The 25,118-nt window shown below is 45.1% G+C and overlaps 4 protein-coding genes across 4 annotated transcripts; 2 read left to right on the top strand and 2 right to left on the bottom strand.

Moving 5' to 3' along the window:
• The first annotated feature begins 619 nt into the window (after window positions 1–619).
• Window positions 620–10,553, top strand: cd37 (CD37 molecule). Its single transcript, XM_030775169.1, has 11 exons — window positions 620–640; window positions 1,699–1,766; window positions 2,069–2,141; window positions 2,333–2,463; window positions 2,784–2,858; window positions 3,333–3,440; window positions 3,894–4,043; window positions 4,274–4,357; window positions 5,295–5,432; window positions 9,375–9,543; window positions 10,456–10,553. The coding sequence occupies exons 2-11, from the start codon at window positions 1,701–1,703 to the stop codon at window positions 10,551–10,553; spliced, it is 1,092 nt and encodes a 363-aa protein (XP_030631029.1). The 5' UTR covers window positions 620–640; window positions 1,699–1,700.
• A 736-nt stretch (window positions 10,554–11,289) lies between these two features.
• On the bottom strand, window positions 11,290–12,003 carry gjz1 (gap junction protein zeta 1). The gene has a single exon (XM_030775168.1). The coding sequence runs from the start codon at window positions 12,001–12,003 to the stop codon at window positions 11,290–11,292; it is 714 nt and encodes a 237-aa protein (XP_030631028.1).
• A 1,390-nt stretch (window positions 12,004–13,393) lies between these two features.
• znf668 (zinc finger protein 668) lies at window positions 13,394–16,160 on the bottom strand. Its single transcript, XM_030774552.1, has 2 exons — window positions 16,083–16,160; window positions 13,394–15,520 (listed from the first exon to the last, which is right to left on the bottom strand). Exon 2 carries the CDS (start codon window positions 15,511–15,513, stop codon window positions 13,576–13,578), a length of 1,938 nt encoding a protein of 645 aa, XP_030630412.1. The 5' UTR covers window positions 15,514–15,520; window positions 16,083–16,160; the 3' UTR covers window positions 13,394–13,575.
• Window positions 16,161–17,961: 1,801 nt separating this feature from the next.
• Window positions 17,962–23,414, top strand: znf646 (zinc finger protein 646). Its single transcript, XM_030774551.1, has 3 exons — window positions 17,962–20,651; window positions 20,926–22,014; window positions 22,243–23,414. Exons 1-3 carry the CDS (start codon window positions 17,962–17,964, stop codon window positions 23,135–23,137), a joined length of 4,674 nt encoding a protein of 1,557 aa, XP_030630411.1. The 3' UTR covers window positions 23,138–23,414.
• The last annotated feature ends 1,704 nt before the right edge of the window (window positions 23,415–25,118 follow it).

The following is a 25,118-nucleotide window of genomic DNA, read 5'->3' as shown; positions in this document are numbered from 1 at the left end:
TGAGTGAAAATAGATTTGGAAGGCCATTCTTAATTCATGTCAAGTCTTTTTAATTTGCCATCCTAAACGTATGCTTTACAAACATGCCAGTGAGCTTAAAGTAGCCCTGGGTGTGTAAGCGTTAACGGACCATAACCCTCACGAGGACGTTTGTAATGTTTCAGTGAGTATACGTCACCACAGTTAGGTCCCACAGTCAACAAAGTACTTTAGGGTTACACCGCTTGAATTTTACATCTGTTTGAAAATGTTTCATTTAAGAAGACACTGAATTTAAATAGATGTCCATTTCAATTTAAACAGAAGTGAGCTATACGTGTACTCTAAGTACAGTTTATGTTATTTCTCTGATGGACACTTTGGACTGTCAGAAGAATAGTATCGGATTTCATATGACTTAGGTTGAGAAAATGGTGGAAACTAATTCATTATTTATAGAATGTGCTTTGGAAGAGCTGAAGTCTCTGCCGAGTGGATGGTTTGCATCAAGGCTAGAGTTGTGTAATAACTCTACGAATCAAGCGAAGCACAATCCAATTATGCAAATACTGCTTTGCCTTCCCTCTGTGTGAGTTATTTCGTTTCGCTTTCTCACAACTGGGAACGTGCAAGTTTTTGAGTTCTCCAATTTACTTATTAGGTAAGTAATTAAGTAAGACATGTTTAATATGTTTGAATAGCTTTTGAACCGCTCGAGTCTGATTAGAAACTGTTGATGCAGTACATGTTCCACTTTATGATAAAATGTTTTGACATTCGTTGTTAATTATCCGACTCCTGAAGGTTGGCCGAGCACCACGGCATGACACTTGCGCAGACCGGTTGTACAGTTAGCAGCTTATACAGCGGTATGTCTGCGTGTCCGGATACGCGTTGTGATGTAAAACTAATTGATCACTTGAATCTAAAATTGATCTATCGCTTGCTCATTCATGTAGCATTTCTATTTTATTTATTTATTTATTTATTTTAAAAAAGTATTTTGTCGTTTTGAAGGTTTTTACTGGGAGGGGCAAGAGTCAGGTTATCCATGAAAAACAGACCCCGTTTGTTGTGATACTAGAGGCGATGAAAAATGCGTTTACAAAGGCCCGTACACTGTCGCGAAAACACCGTTGACAGGGATTTTTGTTGGTGAATAAACCTGATGAATCCGTGTAGGTAAACAGAGTAGTTCAGGATACGTTGGGGATTGCACTTTTCGGGGCTATTGAAAGACATTGCTGTTGCCTGAAAGCCGACCCGTTCTGTACAATCTCCATGACTATGGACATTTGAGATGGAGGTATCTTCTTGTCCTCTTTGTCCCTACTTGGGCCTCAAACACGGGTGTGTCACTACACAGATAATATCAAATTAGGAACAAAACAAATGAACCAGAGGGCTGTCTGTTCATCTGAACTAGTTACTGAACCGTGACGAACGGGAGAAAAGCAGTGAAGTGTTAAAACAGCTTGCCTACCCTGAAACGACCTGCTTTCAGTTCTTTAAATCTTTACCGTGTCAGAACTGATTAAATGTAGTCTTTTGCCTATTATAACACTTTTTGATATGTTTTTCGCTGTGTTATCCCAGAACATGTGTCATAAAATGATTAACAAATTGAGCTGATGTTAGACTCAGAGACTGATGCGCGCCGCGGATGACGGCGCCATCACACACTTTTGAGTAGCGGTGTGTGTGTTTTTGTGTTTGCAGATATGGCCTCGGAATGCTGTGTGAACCTGACTAAATACCTCTTGTTCCTCTTCAATCTTGTCTTTTTCGTAAGTGCTTTGTCTCATTACTCAAACAATGTGGTTTAAACGTTCAAATGTACAAACGTCCAAGCGTTCAAATTTTGCTAACCTATGCAGTGCTAAATTTGTGTAAAGTTGTGTTCTCATCTTTGGTTATATACATTTTGGTTATATAAAAACGATCGCACGTTATAAGTTTATCTTACGCCTTTTCTCTCCCCCTCCGCGACCTGAGATATGGCTCAGTGACAGAGCCATGGCAACTGGGAGGATTTTGAACCGTGTGCTGTATGATAAGCCCTCTATTTTTTGCTAACACTTTTGCTCAGATTTTAGGCCTGGTTATGCTGTCTATGGGTTTATGGATTCTATTTGCTGAAACGCGCTTTTTCGGTGAGTACTGTATTGTTTGTATAGCTTTTCTTTTTCTTTTTTTTTTCTTTTTTTTTTGGTCAGCTCTCAAGAAGAGAGGGCATCCTCTTGTTTTCTTAAGATATTTAATCATAATCACTTGTTTTTGTTGTTGTTGTTATTGTTGTTGCTGTTTGTCTGTCTGTCTGTCTGTTTGTTTGTTTGTTTTGCTGTCTCTCCAGTGACAGAGCTCTCCTTCATGTCCTTGTCTCTGCTCTCGTATCTGCTCCTGATTGGTGGCTCTGTCACCATGTCCCTGGCCTTCTTTGGCTGTCTCGGGTCACTGAAAGAAGTGAAATGCATGCTGGGAGTTGTAAGTTACTATCTGAGAGACTGAGAGTGATAACACTAACCCAGACAACAACATGCAAAACAAAACACAACACTGTGCTGGGATTTAATGCCTTAAATGTGTGATTGGTCACAAATCTCAGCATTTACTGTTGTCTCTTTGCTCCATGTTACACTCAATTAAGGAGGATTTGTCAATAGTGAAATTTGGGTGTGGTCATACTAAGGGAAAAAACCCCAGAAACTTAAGTCCTGGAAAAACAGACCAAACCTGTGGTATTCTGTGGATGGGTGAGTGCGCTCCATGTGTTGTCTCTGACGTCTGGTTATCTGTGTCTGCAGTATTTCCTCCTGCTCACCTGTCTCCTGGCTGCGCAGATCGTGGGTGGTGTTCTTCTCTTCACACAGAAAAGTGTAGTAAGTCAGGCGTGATAATCACTCACACCCAGCACCCACAACACTCTCACCCCCCCCCCCCCCTCTCTCCGTCTCCCTCTCTCTCTCTCTCTCTCTCCCTCTCTCTCTCTCTCCCTCTCTCTCTCTCTCTCTCTCCCTCTCTCTCTCCCTCTCTCTCTCTCTCTCTCCCTCTCTCTCTCTCTCCCTCTCTCTCTCTCTCTCTCTCTCTCTCTCCCTCTCTCTCTCTCTCTCCCTCTCTCTCTCTCTCTCTCTCCCTCTCTTCCTCTCTCCCTCTCTCTCTCTCTCTTCCTCTCTCTCTCCCCCCAACTTTTTTTGACATTTGTTTTAACGTTTGTAACACTAAGGGAAACAGTGTACAGAACAGAATGGAGAGGTGTGGTGGTTGTGTTTGAAGAGAAAGATGAATCTGTTTAAAGAAAAGATAATGCTTGATGCTCAGACATTATACATTTTGTACTTTTTCTGTCTTATTAGTTTGAGGATACACTGAAGCAGCATGTGACGCAACTCATCAAGCAGTCAGGAAAAAACGAATCAGCGTATGAAAGTTTTGAGAGGACAATGGAATTCATTCAGGAGAAGGTAATACATGGCACTACACCGAAGAAGACTTGTCAAAACACATCCTCACCCTCTGTTTGAAAACTGACAAACACAGTGAAAACCTCTGCTTAGGGTGTATCTGTCACTGTCTATCACTGTCTGCAAGAATACAAGTTTTATAACACATCTATGTGGATTCTTGTGCGGAATGAAGGAGGGCCCAGTGTATATGTACAAAAACACCTTAAACAGCCAGTGGGGGGTCAGTGGATGCTTGTTTCCTGATGTCAGTGTTTCCAGTTCAGAGACCATTCTGTAATGGGTTCTTTTCTTAAATCCAGCACACAGCGTCTCTCGTAGTAATAACAACAGGAGGCAGATGAACGTAACAACAGAAGACAGATGAACGTCATAGCTGACTGTTATGGTCCACCCATCTCAGGTCTTTCCTCATTTGATGTGCATATCTGTAAAGATTTCATGTTCCCTCAGAGTCAGTGCTGTGGGTGGGATGAGAGCTCAGAGTGGGAGAAGACGCCTTGTTCCTGTTACTACAATAGCTACAACAGCACTCTGAATGTCACCAACACTCAGCCATGTGCCTGCGACAGCGATTTCACTCAGTGTCAGGTTTTTGACAGGGTATGTCCTCACTGCATCTGGACCAACCTCATTGTCCTCAGCGTCTGAGAGGATTTCTTGTTGGTTTTGTTACCGCTGCATATAACATTCTGTTATCACTGTATGTAACATTGTGACAACACTTTAAGGAGCATTCTGTTCCCGCTGCATGTAACACTCTGTTACCATTGTATGTAATGTTTTGTTATCACAATATATGTAACACCTGAGTCCTTCTTCTCTGTGTCTAGGGCTGCGGAGAAGTTATCAAGGATTGGGTGAAGGGGAACATGTGGAGTATCATAGGGGTGATTATAGGCACAGCTGTTATCGAGGTGAGTGGGAAAGTGTAAGCTGTACACAGTGAAAACCCCCTGGCTGCTTGTCATGGGTGCTGGTTGGTCCAGTTGGTGTGTGGACACTTAAAGAAAACTTTCGCAGCACTGGACAATGTGAAAAGCCAGCGTTCTTGAGCGTTATGGAGAATGACACATGTACTCTGATTTAATTAGCATCTTAATTTGACTTCATTAGATTATTTAAGTTGCTATGGGGGGGGGGGGGGGGGGGGGGGGGGGGCATGGTTGCGCTGTCGCCTCAGAGCAGGAGGGTCCCGGGTTCAATCCCTAACCGGGCGGTCATGGGACCTTTCTGCGTGGAGTTTTTCACGATCTCCTCGTTTCTGCGTGGGTTTCCTCCCACAGTCCAGAGACACGCAGGTCAGACGAAGTGGAGATACTAAATTGCCCCTGGGTCTGAATGTGAATGAGTGTGTGAATGTGAATGAGTGTGTGAATGTGAATGAGTGTGTGAATGTGAATGAGTGTCTGAATGTGAATGAGTGTGTGAATGTGAATGAGTGTGTGAATGTGAATGAGTGTGTGAATGTGTCTGCCCTGCGGTGGACTGGCGACCTGTCCACGGTGTTTCCCTGACTTTCGCTGGGATAGGCTGCAGCACCCTCCATGACCCTAATTAGGATAAGTGGCTTAGAACATGAATGAATGAATGAATGACTTGTCTTGAATGTGCTCTGTGAGTCTCATCCATTTTGTTCATATCAGTGTGAAATCTGGTGTATTTCAGTGAAAGTCAGTGTAAAAATGAGTGATTACCTTTAAATAAAATGCCAGTGTTGGGCGGTAGATGGTTAACTGAGACCAAGCGGACAACCTCGGGTGAGATCAGCGGTCAGACGGCGTGACTGTGTGTCAATAAGAACTTCACGCTGGCGTTGTCTCAGTGTCGCACCATGTCCTCCTGGTGTCTTAGGGTCTGCAGTGGGTGTTCCTGCTGACCTTCTGCTGTCTCAAACGAAAACCTCGGCTTTGCTGCCCTGTGAAAACAAGAGACAGCCATGTTCAGCTCTCCAGGTCTCTGAGTGCTTGGTTCTGTGCAGTGGTGTTGTGGGTTCTGTGCAGTGGTGTTGTGGGTTCTGTGCAGTGGTGTTGTGGGTTTTGTGTGGTGGTGTTGTGGGTTCTGTGTGGTGGTGTTGTGGGTTCTGTGCAGTGGTGTTGTGGGTTCTGTGCAGTGGTGTTGTGGGTTTTGTGTGGTGGTGTTGTGGGTTCTATGCAGTGGTGTTGTGGGTTTTGTGTGGTGGTGTTGTGGGTTCTGTGCAGTGGTGTTGTGGGTTTTGTGCGGTGGTGTTGTGTGTGTAGGTCGCAGTATCAGCACATTGTAAAAGATTCATTTAAAGACTGAGCAAAAGTTTTAGGTACTGGGTAAAAATGGGCATCCTGTTTATCCCTGGAGCTTAATTCAGCAAAAAGTGATTAACAATCAAACACACTCTGATACATTGAGACAAATCACCCTCATTGCTGGAGTGATGTGCAGCTATTCAGTGTAACGATATATGTTATAACAGTGTCATGTGGCAGTACAATAGTATGTCATAACATGCCCCAGACAATATGACCCGACCAGACTTAAGCATATTTTTCTTGCTAACTGGTGTCTTGTTTGGCAGAGCGATAAATATTTAGCAGCAAAATATAACCAACCCCACATTTCCCTTGACAGAAATGTTACATAGCAGCAAATGAATCCTGTCCTAACGTAATTCAGATTTATCAGATATTTTGGTTGAGCGGTTAAAAGCATCTATGCTCACCTCACACTGTTGTAGCTCGAACTTCTAGGACCAAAATGAGGGCTCACAGGCCCAGAGGGGGCAGGCTTTGTGGTAGAATTTAGTGACAGCCAACTCGGATGCCAACCACACCTGGTCTCCCCTATATATAAAACAGGAGGAGATGCCTGAGGATTCTGCTGGCAAAGGACACACTGGATCGTTGATTCCATCCCCGGTTTTCCTGCTTGCTATGTTTGTCTGTGTGGTTTAAAGTCTTGGGGCCATTAGAGATGAGGTTCGTTTAGAGTAAGTTGGTGTTCTGCCTATAACAAAGCATTATGTAGGTAACCAAGGTTATATGAATAAAGGCCAGCGTGCTGTCATGTGGATCAGTCTTGCTGAGAGGGTAGGCTAGTAGGACTCGCTAGAGTTCAATAATCGTCCCCACCTCCTCTTGACCAATATGAAACAGAATGAAGGGTTACAAAGGTAACCAAGGCTCTGTAAAGAAATGCCAACACATGGCGCGGTCACACGGGGAAGCGTGTGGTGCCAGTCGGTGAGCGTGCCGAAGGGTTCACACAGGTGTGTGTGGAGACTGATCACATACAGGTGTGTGTGGAGACTGATCACATACAGGTGTGTGTGGAGACTGATCACATACAGGTGGTGGACATGATTCATTGACTCTCAGCGAGGCTGACCCATATGGTGGCATGGTGACCGATATAAAATAGAACTGACTGGTATTTCTGTGTCTTTTGATCTTCCTAACAGAGATTTTAATGTGGAATATTGGCAAGGTACATTCCTGGCAGTGTTAGTGCTGCAGTGAGCATCTCTCTCTCTCCCCTGTCTCTCTCCCTCTCTTTCTCTCTCTCTCTCTCCCCTGTCTCTCTCTCTCTCTCTCTCTCCCCTGTCTCTCTCTGTCTCTGTCTCTCTCTCTCTCTCTCTCTCTCTCCCCTGTCTTTCTCTCTCTCTCTCTCTCTCTCTCTCTCTCTCTGTGTGTGTGGGTGTGATTATGTGGACTAGACCCTGTACCATGATTGGTGTGTAATTCATGGTTTTGTTTGCTGTTGTGTGAATGCTGATTTCCATAGACCATGCTGTCTTCCCAGTGCTTTATAAAAGAGCTCTTCTGTTCAGCAGCATTCGGATTATTCATGATGATCTCTCTTTACAGAATGAAAAGAAAATAATCCTGGAAAATGATGAATCTTTCTCCCGTTTCCTTTCGCAGATATGTGCTATAACCCTTTCGATGTGTCTGTATAGATGGATCGCTGTGAACTATAGCTTGTTGTATTACTGAATCTGAGTGGGGAACTGGAAGAAGATCAGCTGACATCATGTGCTGACCAGACCTCTGTCTTCTCACCGTCCTTTGACTCTTCTCTCAGACTTTTTCTTTTCTTTTCTTTTCTTTTCCTTTTTTTTTAACATTGTTTGAACTTTTTGAATGATTTTGTTACAGTGTTGCATTTGTGATAGAATATGTGAAAGGGAAGTTTTGTTTCACTTGTTACTTGCTGATGTAGAATTTTGTGTTTTGTACAGTACATAAATATCTTGTTATCTTGTTTTTCATTTTTTAAACAATGTTTTTGTCCAGTGAAGTATTATGAAAGTCACTCACAGAGAACATGTGAGACCATACTGAGTGCAACATGTGAAACCATACTGAGTGCTGAAGTTTATTCTGAAATAAAACACAAACAGACTCCTGCTCAGCTGTGTTTGATCTTCAGTCCAGGAAAAGCTGGGCGTGTGGGCAGAAGTTGAATCGTCCTAGTTTTGGCTTTGGTCTAGCCATTGTACCCGTCATGTCAGGAAACTCCACAGGGTCTTGGGTGGAACAGGTTCAGGTTTCACCATTGTAACACACACAAAAAGAACGACCTCATTTCTGTTAAAAAAGAACTGCCTCAAATTTCTGTAACGCAACATTTTAAAATCACACTCATCCTGGTCTTGCACAGCTGTTCTACTTCAGCATTAAGCATCGCCATTCTACAGATGTGAACATTCATAAAGCGTCTCCATTCTACAGATGTGTACATTCATATAGCGTCTCCGTTCTACAGATGTGTACATTCATTAAGCGTCTCCATTCTACAGATGTGTACATTCATTAAGCGTCTCCATTCTACAGATGTGTACATTCATGGAAAAACTGTACAATTATATAGCATAGTGTGTTATAGTGCATGATACAACCAAAATAATTCCATTCAAGTTAAATGGTTTGGTATAACAACAATAATTGTCATAATAATAATTATAGTTATTAATGTATGAATTGATTCTTAATTCTTATGTTCAGCTGACATGAAAACAGAGGAGATTTGGGTGGTGTGTATTTGATTCCTGTAAGCCCAGATCAGAGTGTTGTAAGGCTGGGCGGGGGTGACATGTGATTGACATGTGATAGGCGTGAACAAACAGACATGCAGAGATTGTTTGGGGCGACTGGACTATCGGGTGTCATATATATACACGCTGGAGGAGACGACGCTGACAGACAGTTCAGCATTACGGGAAACACCACATGGTAAGACGCACTTCTCTTCTTTCATAGTTTACGTTAAATTAAATTAAATTAAATTAAATTTTATTAAATGATGTTTCATAGTTTACGTATATATATAATATAACATCATTTAATAAAACTTAATTTAATTTAGTATCATTTAATGGCCACTGTCTCTGTAATGACAACAGCAAAAACTGTAACTTACGCAGCTTTTAAAAAACTACTTTCTTAAGAGACAGGTCTAACAGTCTAGACAAATTGTCTGTGAAGAAATTATTTTGTCGTCTTTACTGAAACATTTCACATTAATGTAACTTCATTTAATCAAAGAAAACAGCAGTTTAATAGATTAAGAAGGTTCATTTGAATCCTATTCCAGATTTTACAGGGTGTCAGGTAACCACAAACTTCAGCATCTGTGAACCTTAGAGGCATTTTATTGTTTTTTTCTACAAACGTTTCTAAAGAAGAGACAGAGAAGAATGGACTCCAGACTGCTCGTCCTGACCGTGTTCTTAGCCAGCTTCTCTGGTGAGTTCAAGATTTTAGCTGTCTGATATTCAACCAAGATTCAATATTTTCAGCCCATTTCAGTATCAATATACTTATCACAGAACCGTTCTCCACTTACTGATTTCTAATTGATCAGGTAATGAAAGGTTGGCTGATCCTAACTGATTATCATAATGAGTAAAACATTTACCACATGTTGTAAAATGATCTTAATACTGCGGACACATCTCAGCGGATCATTCATGTGAAAAACCGGTTTCTCACATCAGCGGCCCTGGCTCTGAGGTGCAATCACTGTGTGAACATTAACCAGGAGAATCCGTCCTGCGACACGGTGGAGGAGAGAGAGTGTGGGATGAACTTCAACAACTGTGCCAGAATCACCATGCACCCCCCAGCCTGTGAGTCAGCACTCAGTCCCATGTCCCATTCTATGGCAGGATGAATTAAAACAGAAATACGTATGAAGACACTCTCCTCAGAACTCCACTGAGAGCATGAATTAGGTCTGTAGGACTGCAGGATGGTCGTGTTTATCCGAGATAGTGAAAAAACAGGCCGTCTCCAAAAGGGACGGCCCCCAATATTTACATTAAAAATAGGGGTTTTTCTGTGTCTTGTGTAGGAAACATTTTATTCAGTTATAAATGGGTTTTATAAACACTAGTGATCAGGTTCATTTAGGGTGGATCCCTTAAGGTATCTAAACATTTTTATGTGACAACAATTAAAAATATTTTTTTTCATTTTAAAATCTCACATTTGTCATCATAATTGACCATATGACCGGTGTCATTCTCTCATGTGCAGTGTGTGTAGTATTGACCATATGACTGGTGTCATTTTCTTATATGCAGTGCGTGTAGTATTGACCATATGACTGGTGTCATTCTCTCATGTGCAGTGTGTGTAGTATTGACCATATGACTGGTGTCATTCTCTCGTGTGCAGTGTGTGTAGTATTGACCATATGACTGGTTTCATTCTCTCATATCCAGTGTGTGTAGTATTGACCATATGATTGGTGTCATTCTCTCATATGCAGTGTGTGTAGTATTGACCATATGACTGGTGTCATTCTCTCATGTGCAGTGTGTGTAGTATTGACCATATGACTGGTGTCATTCTCTCATGTGCAGTGTGTGTAGTACTGACCATATGACTGGTGTCATTCTCTCATGTGCAGTGTGTGTAGTATTGACCATATGACTGGTGTCATTCTCTCGTGTGCAGTGTGTGTAGTATTGACCATATGACTGGTGTCATTCTCTCATGTGCAGTGTGTGTAGTTTATGTCTGATGTGTGTTCTCAGATGGGGAGGTGCGTAAGTGTGCCACAGACACGGAGTGCGCGGCCAAAGTGCCCAGTCTGGTGGAGAAGCATTGCTGCAATACAGATCTGTGTAACTGATCTGACCACTAATGCAAAGTCTCCTCAGACCCTGCCGACGCTTAATCAGCCATTATCAATAAAGGAGTTCCTGGCTGAACTGGTACGACCTTCACTTGGAACTATAAAATTTACATCTGCCTGCAGTGAACGGACACAATAGTGAAGTCTACTGAAAAAAATTGAAATTAAAATTGAAATTTGAAAATGTTTTTACATTTTTTTAAATCCTCCCAACTACATGTAACATCCAAAACTGTGTCAGAGCAGCATGTGGGCTGAAATGGGAACATTTTGAAAAAAAAATTTTCACTAAACATTTGCAATAAATGTGAGAAAACAGCACCTAAACCCTCAGAGAAAACTGGTGAGTTAGCACTCACTCACTGAATGGGATTTGCCTTAACACTCTGACCACAGGGGTCTGAAATGGCTGACACAGAAACAGCCGGCTCCTCACAAAAACACACATACACACACACACACACATACATACACATACGCATGCACACACACTTACACACACACACACACACACACACACATACAAAAAGGATAGTCCCCCTGTACTGGCACACTCCCTTTATTCAAACAGAAGCCCAAAATTCAAAATAAAACAAACTGATCTCTTTTATCTTTGTTCTGATACAGTATCAAATACAGCATTTTCAGCAGTGTAAAAACATTAAATATCTTTGAGAGGAAACGATGGAGAATCTCATAGCAGACGCAGTGCACATGCAAGACAAACAGTTCTTTAGGAACCTTGTGTGCAGAAGTTGCAGAGATAATGTCCAATAGCGTAGAAACAGAAGAGGCAGTTGGTTAGTATGGAAAGGCTTGAGATGGACACCAGCGCATAGATGGACATGCGCTTCTCTGATGCCGCCCGTACCAAACAGGCCACAGTATAATGACACTTCTTACAATGAAACTTCTCTTTATCCAACGCAGCCAGATTCCAAAACAATAAAATATACACAAACCACACCTCTATCACAATGCGAATCACCACACTCATCAAATAGAACAGCAGCGTTGACCTCTGCTGGTGAAGGTCGATTATCATCATCCCGCCAGAGCGATCAGCGGCGTCTCCCTTCTGCTCTCCCGACGGCCCCATCTCCACCCCCCCGCCCCCCCGCGCAGCCTTCTTCTGAAAGGTAGAGCGCAGGTAGGAGGAGAAAAGCTCCATGAGGAGCACAGAGAGGAGGAGGAGGACGAAGAGAAAATTCCAGGCCACCACCGCCGGCCTGTTGAAGTATTCGTTGTAACAGTCTCGCGTGCAGACTTCGCTCGTGGCGTTGCAGCTGAAGTCGGAGTCGAGTTTAAACCAGGGCAGCTCGGCCACAAACAGGGTGACCAGGCGAATACACAGAAAGCCAAACCATAGCGTGCGCGCTTTGTAGGTGGTGGTGGAGTCCACTGCGGTGCGGAGGATTGGGATGAGACCGGTCACTATGGCAGCCATGGCTGTGTAGAGTGAACACCTGTGCCCTTTTGATGGTGAAATGTGTTAAGTTTGTTCGGATGGGTGTCCTGGAAGAACAGCAGCCATCAACCACAAGCACTATCATTAAAACAAACAGACTAATATGCTTGACGTTTCAGAACCAGAATCATAAACAGTCTTTTTTCGCCTTTCAGAGAGTGAATGTACAACTGTTGTGATGTAAAAGATTGGCTTAAACATCACAGTTCTTCCACACTGTGCCAGTAAACAAAGACATTCAGTACCGAATTGATATATTTCGTTGTGAATATTAAATTTCTTTACAGTAAGATGGAGGTGGGGAGAGTTACCTTGGAGGTTTCAGAGGTAATGACCAGTCCTGTGTGTTTCTGCTCTTAAGACTGAGCAGCTATTTCTGCTTCTCTGTCTCTTATACCGTTAAACTGCAAATGTCATCAGAAATCATACTGACAGTTAGACCAGCCTGCCGCGTTCTTCTTTTTCTTTTTTAACAAAGATTAAAACACAAGCCCTCTCCAAATCTACCATTTCAAAATTCACTGTCCATAACATTTCCCATTTAACTGTTTTCAACCACATTCTTAGTTTGACTACATGTCTCCATTCCTCTCCAATACGGTCAGAGAAAGATATTCAGGTGACGTATTCAGTCATACTGAAGCTTACTGAATGTATTTCATGTAATATTCTTTTTATCTGTTCCTGTTCTATGGCATCCAATGACAAACACAGTACATTCACAACAGACAGCCATAAATGAATGAACAGGTTCTCACTGAGCATGTGTGACTTTATTAACTGAAAAACTGTCAAACAACATTCTCACTTCCAACCTCTCAGCACTGTGAGAGCTGTCAGGACAGGCTCTGGGCATTTTCTGTATGATGAACGCGGCACATACGGTTTCACTGCAACGTGGCAGCAAGTCATGTACTTCACAGGGGATGTCACTGCTTTTGCGCTTTTTTTTCCCCGGGGGGTTGGGGAGGGGGGGTTGGCTTCCTCACAGTTAATGTCAAACTGTGGATTGAGAAATCATACTGGCTAAAAATTATGCCACACATAAGGGAATTTAGTCCAGTTTGAATTTAACCTTTTGCCACAAACAAGACAAAAAATGAAAAGAAAAGGAGATTCTGAATCATAGTTTTTCTGCAGTAGAAATTGTGTAAATTTGTTTCTCACAAACTGGCAAAAAAATGACAATAATCAGAGGCCATAACACAAAGCAAAATTAAATTACATTAAATATGTTTTCTTAAATATTCAAATATTTCTTGTGTCACAGTTTAAAAAACTAAAATGGTTGAACTGCTTCGTGATCATACAAGATATTGTAGTAAAAAGGTGAGGCGAACTGAACGTGAAGATACAAAAACGTGACAGCTGAAAGGTTTCGTTGGTTTGACATTTGACATATGGGCAGCCGTGTCCTCCTCTGCCAGGACTAGACTCACTCACATGCAGGGTCAGGCAGACACAGGTCAGAGGGGACTTCCACTGCTGTACACTACACGGTTACACTGCCAGTCCAAACACTCAAGGCCACTGTTTTAAAGCAGGAGGAGTTCAGAGTCCCTCCTCCTTGACGTCGTAACCATGGCTCTGCATGGCGGGAAACGCAGACACGGCCACAGGAACCATCAGAGAGATGCCGCTGTTCTCGTCCGTCGAGAGAGAAACCTCGTTGGGCGGGGAGGGGAGGGGCTCCGTGTGCGCTATGTCAGTCTCGGGAAGGGAAGGGGCGGGCTCGGCGTCGCGGTGAGTGCGTAAGTGCTTGCGAAGGTAGGCGGGAAACAGAAAAGACTTGCCACATATCCGGCAGCTGTGTGGCCAGCTGGTGGAGTGCGTGCGCTGATGTTTGCGAAGTCCCGTCTTGTTCTGAAAGCCCTTGCCGCAGCTGTCACAGATGTGGGGGCGCGGCTTAGGATGAATCTTCTCATGGGCCTTGAGGTCGGAGAGCTGGACGAACTCGGCGCGGCAGGTCACGCAGATGTGGAAGCCGATGGGCAGGGCTGTTACCGTGGACGCAGGCTGCGACGAGAAAGCGTGAAAGCTTTCGTGCGCCTGCACCTCCTCCCACGTAGCAAACGTGCAGTTGCAGTGGGCGCAGGAAAAGTCTGGGAGGGCAGCGCTGGGGAAGGTTTGGCCAGGCGCCGGGCGCTGCTCCAAAGGCCTTTCGGTCAAGTGCGTTTTCTCGTGTTTGCGCAAACTGGAGGCCACGACAAACGACTTTAAACACAGCTGGCATTTGAACGGACGCTCCCCCGAGTGCACCCTCCTGTGTTTGTTGAGACTGGAGCGCTCGGCGAACGACTTCCCGCACTCGGTGCAGGAGAAAGGTCGCACGCCGGTGTGCACAAGCATGTGCCTGCGCAGGTCCCAGGACGCCACAAACGCTTTGTCACAGTTCTGACATTTGTACGGCCTCTGCCCGGAGTGGACCCGCTGGTGCACCGCCAGATCCGCCGGCTGCCGGAACCTCTTGGTGCACTTGTCGCAGGGGTAGGGCTTAAAACCCAAATGTGCCCTCTGGTGTCGGCGGAAACTGGAGGGGTCCGAGAACATTTTGCCACACTGTGGGCAGAGGAAGGGCTTTTCGCCCGAGTGCGTGCGCAGGTGAGACTGATAGGAGGAGAGCTGAGTGAAGCCCTTGCCACACTGTTCACACTGATAGGGCTTGCTCTGGGAATGGATGCGCAGGTGACAGGCTAAGGAGGACGACCGGGAGAAGGCCTTACCGCAGTCGGAGCACAGGTAGGGCTTTTCTCCCGTGTGGGAACGCTCGTGGTTTTTCAGGTCTTTCAGCTCGGTGTACGTCTTCCCGCACTCCCCGCAGGAGTACGGCCGGTGGCCCTGGTGGTTACGCCGGTGCTTGCGGTACACGGACGGGTCGGCGAAGCTCTTTCCGCACTCCACGCAGAAGTAGGGCTTCTCCCCCGTGTGCGAGCGCTGGTGAACTTTGAGCTTGGACAACGTGGGGTAACTCTTTGAGCAGTGGGGGCAGGAGTGCGGCCTCTCCCCGCTGTGCTGGGTCATGTGTATCCGCAGACAGATAGCCTGCATGAAGGCTTTCCCACACTCGGAGCACACAAAGGGCTTCTCCCCTGTGTGGGAACGGCTGTGGTTCCGCAGCTCTGTCGGGGTCTTGTAGGCTTTATGACACTGGGAGCACTGGAAAGGGCGCTGTGCCATGTGGGAGCGCTGGTGCTTGGACAGCTGGGCACGGCTGGGGAAAGTCTTACTGCACTGAGCGCAGGTAAACTGCTGCTGTCTCTCTTTGCCGTGTGCCGACAGTTTGTGGCTGCGGAGAGAGGACGGGCTGCCAAAAGTCTCCTGACAGGCTGAACATTTAAAACAGTGCTGAGATTTGGCTGGTCGCCCTTTGCCTCTCCTCCTTGTTGGCTGTTCTGTAACCTGTTCTCCCTCTTTACTGGACTCGGTCTCAGCAGGTGGAGAAGTGCTGGGTTCTGCAGTGGGGGGACTGGCTGGCTGAGGTGAGGCCATCCTTACTCTAATGTTTCCACAAAACAAAACAAACAAACAAACAAAAAATAAATATACTGGTATCTTTTCTTTCTTAAGCTAAAAATGTTTATATCAGCAAAATTATGACACTCTTATGTTACTCGTACCTAAGTGTACAGAATAATAAAAATTCGTTAAACATTCTAACACTTGAAACTACAGTTAAACGCTGCGTGGAAGATAGCACAAAATGGCCGGCATTAGGACCTTAGGGACAATTACGCTAAACGCTCTTGTTGCCAAAGTAAGTTGGCATGTAAACAAATATCTAAACTAAACTGCGATTTGTATAATAGCTTATTGCTGTGCCACGAAACATGCTCAAGTTAAACGGGGAATAAAACGACAACTTATCAGACAAACAACGGGTGGTATAGCCTCACGCCACAGCTTTTTGCAAGCCAGAGCAACTCAAAATGGCTGGCTTTAGGACCGCTGAACAAGCTTGTGCAGTTGCACACTTGTGTGTCATTGTACGGTGTGCGAACAAGGTCTAGTGTACCGCCGGTAATGCAAATATTTACACGATCATAAAGAAGATTTCTTACCACGGGCGGAGAATTTGTGATGAAGGAAAAGTGTCTTACGCCTGAGCAATATACTCGAGCGGTAATCTCAAGCAACCCCCATCAGAGCTTCCTACAATGAAGACGGCGTTAGGACCATGACGAAATTGTCGATGCACGCCCGCATCTCTTTGAAAGTAGCGCAAACTATGTCAGTCATTAAACACAGAAATATGTTTTTTAAGTATGAACTTCCCAGTTCACACTGTTAATGGCAGAAGAACTCGAAATGAGAGAAAAGGGAGTGGAGGGAGGGATGGTGGGAGGAGAAATGATGACTGTCGGTTCCGTTGGAATTACTGCAGAGAATGGAGAGAATTTCTCCATTTGCATTCGAGTCCAAATATTAATGTCCCGGAATGTTGCACTATGGTATGGAACAAAGCGGTGCAGTGGTGTTTAGAGTTTTGCGATTTGACAAGTCTTAAAAGCCTCAAATATCTATAAAAGAGACATTTTCACATAAGTTTCAAAACAGGTGCGCAAAATTTGATGGGAAACAGGGACGAATTTCACCGGCGCACATTTCCTGTTTCCTAGCAACAAGAGCAGGAAGTGTGTGGAATGGGATGGAAAAGCGGGGACGCCCTGAGACAACAATAAAGACATCAAGTGGAATAGATATCCAAGTTGGATAAAATAAGTCTTAACTTAAAGTGTGCTATCGTAAGTACTACTTTATTTTGTCACCTAAACTGTACTGCATGCTGTTCATTTTATCTTTAGCATAAGGGCGTTAGCTACGAAGCTAGTAGTTGTTTCGAGCCGACATGCTAGTGTTAGCTGCTGTTGCTAACTACACCGCTCCCTTATCTAGCTATTGTACAAAATCGGCATGTTAAAACTGACACCGTTTTGTTTTATGACATGAAGATATATTCTAGACCAGACGATTTATATCAGTCAGGAATATCAACATCCAGTCACATTTATCTTAGCGTGTACGGTTATATATATAACCTATGTACTGCCTCACTAGCATGTTAGCTAGCTAATTGTTTGCTGTGTAAACAGTCCTCCATTGTGTTAGCCGTAGGCTAACCATCAGATCACGGAGAAACTTAGCCAAAGCGTCGAAAATGAGCCGGCCGGGTGTAGTTCTTCCCGGACCCAAATATTGCTTTAAATTGAGTTACTATTTCCTTGCAGCGAAGTGTCAGACGAATACTTATCGACGCCTTTTGTCTTAATGTACCGTTTCGCACAGTAGTTAGCTTGATTTTTTTTCTGCATACGAAGTGCTTTTGACTCCAAATGGAGTTGCTCAAACAGTCGGTTAAAAGTTTCGCGATTGAGCGAGTTCCTACATTTAACAGGAGTGTTCTTCGATGAGTCTGTTAGCCTGTATAAGGAGGTAATGAAAATAATCATTTATCTAATAGATCGACGTCTGACCATTAACATTCTTAATTATTCGCCCATATTTGATCAGTTAGTTGTACTCTATTCTTTGGATCCCCTGTAACGCATTTCACCGTTAGTCAATTTGCTAGCCTCCTTTATTGTCTTGGATATCGAGACGGTCGCGTGCTGATGTATTTGTAGTTGTTTATACGCTTTAGTGAATGAACAAAGGACAGTAAACTGAGATTTAATACTATTGTTATCTCTCCTGTTTTTCTCTCACAGCTTTCATTTAGTGCCTGTATGTGCATCACCCTGCCTCTCTGATTTCTTCTCAATGGAATTCAGCAGACTGTCAGATTGAATCGTCTCGTAAATGCTGCCTTCGCATTTGGACCTCAGAGACAAAGCCACTTTGTTGAAAGGAGCTCACCTTGGCACATAGGTGTTTTTCTCCTCCCCCATTCAAACTGGCTCGTAGTAGCATTGTTCAGCATACTGCTGTACCGTCATAGCGATGCAGGAGCCAGGACGGACTAAGGGTTTCTTATGCAAGCATTGTGGTATAGCGTGTGTAAGCATGCCCAGTCTTCTGGAGCACGTGGATAGCTATCATAAGTCTGAGGAAGATCGGAAGTTCAAATGTGGCGAGTGTGGACGGGGCTATAGGCACGCCGGCAGTCTGGCTAACCACAAGAAGACACACGAGGTTGGTTCATTTCAGTGTCAGATCTGTGCGAGGAACCTTTCCAACCTGCTCGCTTTGAAAAGTCATCTGCGTATCCACACGTCACAGAAAAAGTATTCCTGCGCGGAGTGCGGCAAGGCCTTTAGACTGGCCACCCAGCTGGCCACTCACCAGAAGGTTCACCGCAACAGGGAGTCACGAGGGAGGACCAATCAGAAAAGTGAAATAGAATATGAAATTAGTGATGATTACGTTGATGATGAGCTGCAGCATGTAGGTGAGCAGGATTTTGACGAGGTTCCAGATCTGCAGTCAGACATCGGATTGGACATTCCTCCAGAGAACAGCCTTAGCAATAGCACGATGCCCGAACATGTCTCCAGCCCCACCCCCGAGAGTGATGCGGCGGCCAGCGGTGAAGGTGGGGATCGCCCTTTTAAATGTGATCAGTGTGACAAGACATACAGGCACCACGGAAGCCTGATTAACCACAAAAAATCTCACCAGGTCGGCCTCTTTGAGTGTCCTCTCTGCTTCAAACACTTCAGCAACCTCGCTGCCCTCAACAGCCACCAACGAATCCACACCAAGCCCAGAGGTCGCTCGGGCACCGCCGCGCCAGAGACTGGCCACAATGATTGTAACCCAGAACATATGCCAGAGAATGGAGATATAAACACGTATTTCTGTCACCTTTGTCAGGTAGCATTTTCTAACGAGGACGACTTTCAGAATCACATCCTGTTGCATAACTCGTCCTCAGTGTCCTTTGAGCTCCCTGACAGCATACCAGAGGACCATAACTTCTCATATGACCACAGTGTTACTCAATCTCCAGAGTCCAATCCTTATCCCCCATCCAGTGACACTCCACCAATGCCTCCGTTATTGGACGAAGCTGAGCAATATGACCAAACAGAGAGGCCCACTGAAAATGGTCAGATATACATACCCCAGCCTATAGACGATCCCCCATGTGTACTGGATACTCAGGGAATGCCCAAGGCCCTGACCTCAGAGAATTTCAGTTCTGATTCCCAACCCTCAGAGCAGGTGAATGATGAAGTAAAGCAAGAGGAAACCTCAGATTCTTCAGACAGGCGTTTCAAATGTCACATTTGTGGTAAGAGTTACAGGCATGCAGGAAGCCTCATTAACCACAAGCGCTCTCATCAGACAGGCATCTTCCAGTGTTCGATCTGCCGCAAGAACTACCCACACCTGGCTGCCCTGCGCAGTCACCTGCGCATCCACAGGGGTCGACCTTCCACCTTAGCCCAGAGTGCAGAGGGCGACTGGCTTTCCCCAGAGCCTCTGACGCTCGAGAACCAGCAGGGTTGCTTCTCCTCTCAAGAGGACGATGAAAACAGCATGCTGGCCCATCCTCAGGACTTCGGAGGTCATGCACATTTGAATTCTGATGATAAACATGACAGTAGTCTGGAGGCCTCAGAGTTCGATGAGCAGTTTGACGTAACCTTCCCCCAGGACAGGGCCATGCACCTACCTCAGGATGAACCTTTTGTGGAGAGGCACATGTGTGCAGACTGTGGAAAAACGTTTAGCAACATTGCAGGAATCCGGTTGCATGTCTGTTCCCACAGGAATCCGCCCTATCAGGGTTTGACCAACGGTGCAGCCGGTGACTTGGACTTTCAGAATGTGAATCATCAGGACTTCTCGGGAGATTCAGGGGAGTGTATCGGTTTTGAGGGTCACAACGGTGGTGCCGCTGAGGCTTACTTAACGCAGAATGCCTTCCACGACAGTATACACAGTGAGGTGATGAGGGACGATGAAGGCAAAGTCCACGGTGAGGAGGAAGAGGAGGATGATGGAGAGATGTATCAGTGCTCTGTGTGTGGAAACCACTACACCAGTATGCGTGCTCTGAGGAGCCACCTCCGCGGTCACACTCAAACCCACAGCACACCCTCAACCTCCGGCCCTTCCTCTCTGTCCTCCCTCGAGGTTGACGGAGATGACAAACCAGGGGAGAGTTACCAAGGCGAAGGCAGTCTGGTCATCTGCAGCACATGTGGAGAGAGCTTCATAAAGAAACAGGACCTTCTGGCCCATCAGCTCCTGCACACTGACCCAGAGTTAGATCAGTCAGAACCGTATCCAGTGGACCACCAGAATGAACTCAAACCGAAAGAGGAGCTGGAGGAGGAGAGCATCATCTGTGGGAAATGTGGTGTAACCTGTACCAGCTTCCAACATCTCAACTCTCATTCGTGCCCAGGACAAAAAGGAGACGACCCAGTAAAGTCTGAAGACAAACCAGGGCTTGGATATTCGCTCAGGCAGGATTTTGAGTGTCGTAAAGAGACCCCTCGTGCCGGGGAGCGCCAGTATAAATGTGATCAGTGTGGGCGTTCATACAGGCATGCGGGCTCTCTGCTTAACCACAAGAAGTCCCATAAAACCGGCGTGTTTCGCTGCCTAGTTTGCCAGAAGAGGTTTTACAACTTGCTTGCCCTCAAGAACCACCAGAGGACACACTTTGATGTTAAGAAGTAAGCACCCACAAACTGTTTTCTGTCAGCAAAGTGTCGTCATGGTTACACAGTACAGTTACGAGTAATTCAGTCAAAAGGAGAGAGAGCATCGTAATTCTGGGGGTGTTGTGATTGGTTTTGAAGATGTTGCATAGAATTTGTTCCTTTACGTATTGTAAGGCCTTATTTAATAGATTCTACTTTTGAACAGGATGTTGAATTAAAATGATTTTAACAAATGATTTTTTTTTCATCAGAAAGTCCTAATCAGTTTCTCTTTTCTCCACTCCAGACACAGATGCACAGAATGTGGGAAAGCCTTCAAAATCCGTAAACAACTGTTGAACCACCAGAGGGTTCACCAAGAAAACCAGGCCAAGATCCAAGAACTGAACAATCAGATTCAGACCCTCATGCAGATGAATGGGAACGTCTCAGGAGGCGGAGTGCAGTCGTTCAGCGGGAACAGGAGGAAAACATTACGCCGCCGTAAGCAAAGGGAGACCCCTGCTAGCCACGAATCCAGCACAAAGACAGAAGGCAAGACTAGCGATCCAAATAACCCTCGCCCTTACGTCTGTGACCAGTGTGGGCGGAGCTACAGGCACGCAGGAAGCCTGGTCAACCACAAAAACTCACATAAGACAGGCGAGTACTACTGCGCTGTGTGCAATAATACCTATTCCAACCAGCTGGCGATGAAGAACCACCTCCGAATTCATTTTGCGGTGAAGAAGCATTGCTGTCAAGACTGTGGGAAGGCTTTCAGAGGAAAGCGACAGTTACTAAACCACAGCTGCTCCCGGCACAGGAAGAACGCTGTAACTGGAACGAGAGGCAGGGGGCGCAGGCGAGCAAAGGACCTGACATGCAAAGGTTGCAGGTTGGCGTTTCCCTCTGCTGACCTTCTAGCTGCACACAGTTGCGAGAAAGGAAACGTCTCTTTGCCAGAGTGTGACGACAACGGAGCGACAGACAGACCCTCACAGAAAGAGGAGCGACCGTTTAAGTGCAACATCTGTGGTCGCAGCTACCGTCACGCAGGGAGTCTGCTGAACCACAAGAACACACACAAGACCGGCCATTACAAATGCACCTTCTGTGCCAAACCCTTCTCCAATCCCATGGCATTACGAAACCACACCCGCATTCACACGCAAGAGAAAAAATACGTCTGCCCCACGTGTGGCAAAGCCTTCCGGCTCTCCAGCATTCTCCACAACCACCTGAAGATCCATGCCAGGGGTGTCTCCCACTTCAGCTGTCAGTCGTGTGGGAAAAGTTTCCAGGGCAGGTCAGGACTGAAGAGGCACCGCTGCTTCAGAAACAGCTCATCAGACTCAGCTGTCAGTCATGGAGAGGGAGGAGACAAGTGTTACACGTGAGTGCCTGGTTTAGGCCACATTGTTTACATAGCGTTTGTACCAGAATAACTGACATACTTATCTTTCTGACGATTTATTAGTTTCAAAACATGTCTTAAAACTAGAATCAGTGTTTGATTCTAATAAATGTTGGGTTTTTTCTTTTTTTTTACTCGCTATGGAAAGTCAGTATTCAGAAAGATTTTTGTTATTTATTTAATGTTTCTTGTCTCCCCACTCTGCAGGTGTGATCAGTGTGGTCGTTCCTATAGACACGCTGGCTCCCTTCTCAACCATAAGAAGACTCACTCTGCAGATCTTCTCCACTGCACTCTGTGCCTGAAAACCTTCTCCGACCCTGCGGCGCTGCAGGCCCACACTCAGATGGTGCGTCACTGCTGCCCGGACTGTGGCAAGACCTTCTGTGAGTTTGCACACATGCAGAGCCACATGGAGGTGCACAGTAAAGGACATCCCTACTTCTGTAACCTCTGTCAGCAGAGCTTTCCAAACATGGTCAGCTTCCAGCAGCACCAGGAGCTCCACCGTAACGTCCAGGCACAGCCCCATCACCACCAGATGGAAGAAGACCTGGGCTGGGGCTCGGAAATGGACCAGCACACGGACCTCCAGGGCCTGCCCAAGATGGCTCCAGCCTTCAGCCGGGTCCACAGCGGTTTCCCTGAGCCCCAGGAGCCTCAGGTGGGAAGCGATGTGTTTGAGAAAGAGGAGAAGAGCCACGTCTGTGAGCACTGCGGACGCACCTACAGGCACGCCGGCTCCCTGCTCAACCACAAAAACAGCCACAAGACGGGATCTTTCTTCTGCTCTGTCTGTCAGAAGGAGTTCACCAACCTGATGGCGCTGAAGAACCACCGGCGGATCCACACGGAGCCTAAACGTTACCAGTGCCTGGAGTGCGGCAAGGCTTTCCGTGTCTCGACACAGCTCATCTGCCACAGACGCATTCACACCAAAGAGAAGCCCTTCTCCTGCCTCCTGTGTGACAAGAGTTTCTCCAGCAAGTCCAACCTTAGGCACCACCAGAAGATGCACCAGAACTCACAGCAGACCTTTGAGTCGTCCTTCAGCATGGACGACAGCGCGTTTATGGACCTGAACGTGGACTCATTCCTCTGAGCGTGGACCTGAGGAAGCCTTAGTGAAATCTCGATGTTCTTAGAGAAGCTATCAGTGAGACTTTTTCCCCCACCCAAGGCCCAGTGCCAGCAATCATCAAACAATCAGGTTTTTCTGCCCTACTTGCCAAGGAGCTGTTCTGACCGCTGAACGATCTTGGCAGGTGTGGCCTCTTATACTGTTCTATTGTTCAGATGGTTTTCATTGGCGGACGTTTGAGTCTGGCATTGTCGAGATTCTACCTCTGGTAGGGACAGTGATACTGTAAACATTTGTAGAAGTGATGGTGCCTGTCAGAGACTGTTTTAGGTTTGATATTTTTTTTCTCTCTCTCTTTCTCTCAGAGTGCACAAAACTAAAGAATTGTATGGTACTATTCTAGCTCTCTGAGCGAGGGCTTGTCCTGCTGCCTCAGATTAGAGTCCGACCGATTTAGTGGTTGATTCCAGGCCTAAGTGAGCATCAGCAAACAGAGAACAAACAGGAGTGTTTGACTGTTTAGGACTGTGTGCTAGGTTAGTAATTCAGATGATGAGCAAACTCACATCATGCATCCTCACCCTCACACTCGTATGAAGTGCTTCCGTATTTTCAGGTCAGTGTAATGCTCGTTTTAGGTGGTTTGGTAGATATTTGCCACGTTACTGTCCCATCCAGTCAGGCTTCAGCTTTCATTGAGTTTCCTCTTCTTCATCGTAGATGAAGGTGGTGATGCTGTTAATGGGACGTGAGAGAATTCCCTCTGAGGCCTATTTACTAGAAAATATCAAAGATATTTATTTATTTAAAGACTATTTATAACCCAACATGAATATTTTAAACTGTATGTGTCATGGTAATCACTCTTTAAAATGTGGTTAGCAGTATGCATGTTTAAAGATGTACTGTTAATGCTAGGTATTCTAGATCATGGTTAAAATAATTTAACGCCTCTCTCTTTCTCTCTCTCTCTCTCTCGTTTTCAAAATGCTAGGCTATATTTAAAGTAAGACGTAGAATGATGGTAAGGTTATTTAATTATTTAATTTACTCAATACATATTTTAATGTACAGCACTGTTTTATTTTTTAGAAAAATAATTGTGCTAGTATGTTCAACAGAAAATAGGATTGCCAAGCACAAGGAAATACCAAGTTAAGACATAATGTAAAGGCAGGTGTAAATCCACGGGAATATCTGTTTTGGGAATGGACCTAACATCCATTGATCGGTCGGGCTCTATCACGTGGACACTTAGAGTTTCTCACATTTGCTCAGGTTTCACACCTCATAACAAGATAAAAAAAAAAAAAACTCATCCGACGCACAAAGAGTCGCGGAAAATCTCCCGTGCCTGTGAAGGATAAGGCGGCCGGCTGCTTTTCCATGTGCCATTTCATACCAGTCTTTCCCTGACTGGACCTCTCATAGCAACCGTCTCCATGTCACACCTGGATTCCACTGCGTAAAAAAAAAAGATTATTATTTAAGAATAGGAGTTGAAAATCCTTCATGTATTAATGGCTTAAGTACATTTCACGTAAAACTCCCCTTAAACTGACTTTTGAAACTTTAATTGAGAATCGCTCTCAGTATAATCAGTTGCATATATCGTGAACAAATACAAGATATTTATTTTTTTTTTTTCTTATGATCGATGTTTCTCTTTCTCAAGTAGGGGACCTAATAATAAGCAAATACTGTTTATTTGTAGTTGTCAATGCCCTCACTTCCTCGAATGAATAAACACGATGTAAAGATGCCTATGAGCCTGGCCTGTGTGTGTTTGAGTTACGAGCGCGTGTCTGCATCTGAGAGAAGCAGATAAGGGCACATTTTAAAAGATGCAAATTAGTAACTGGCAGAAATTTATTCTAGGTTTCACGGTCATTTTATCATGCAATGTTACTATCTCCTGTAGTGATGGGACATTTGTTTATGATAACATGTCCGCTAGGGACAACAGTGTACCCAAATGGAAAGCTGCTTCTGCTTCCAAAAT

Source organism: Chanos chanos, chromosome 5 (assembly GCF_902362185.1).
Source record: "Chanos chanos chromosome 5, fChaCha1.1, whole genome shotgun sequence".
Lineage (NCBI taxonomy): Eukaryota > Metazoa > Chordata > Actinopteri > Gonorynchiformes > Chanidae > Chanos > Chanos chanos.
This window is presented reverse-complemented; position numbering and strand designations above follow the sequence as displayed.

Excerpts from the sequence above, each read along its gene's own strand:
- znf668 (XM_030774552.1), bottom strand. The coding sequence starts at position 15,513 with ATGGCCTCACCTCAGCCAGCCAGTCCCCCCACTGCAGAACCCAGCACT.
- znf646 (XM_030774551.1), top strand. The coding sequence starts at position 17,962 with ATGCAGGAGCCAGGACGGACTAAGGGTTTCTTATGCAAGCATTGTGGT. Across the intron at positions 20,652-20,925 it reads ACACACTTTGATGTTAAGAA|ACACAGATGCACAGAATGTG; the intron begins GTAAGCACCCAC and ends TCTCCACTCCAG. Across the intron at positions 22,015-22,242 it reads GGAGGAGACAAGTGTTACAC|GTGTGATCAGTGTGGTCGTT; the intron begins GTGAGTGCCTGG and ends CCCACTCTGCAG.
- gjz1 (XM_030775168.1), bottom strand. The coding sequence starts at position 12,003 with ATGGCTGCCATAGTGACCGGTCTCATCCCAATCCTCCGCACCGCAGTG.
- cd37 (XM_030775169.1), top strand. The coding sequence starts at position 1,701 with ATGGCCTCGGAATGCTGTGTGAACCTGACTAAATACCTCTTGTTCCTC. Across the intron at positions 2,464-2,783 it reads TGAAATGCATGCTGGGAGTT|TATTTCCTCCTGCTCACCTG; the intron begins GTAAGTTACTAT and ends CTGTGTCTGCAG. Across the intron at positions 5,433-9,374 it reads TCTGTGCAGTGGTGTTGTGG|CGGATCATTCATGTGAAAAA; the intron begins GTTCTGTGCAGT and ends GACACATCTCAG.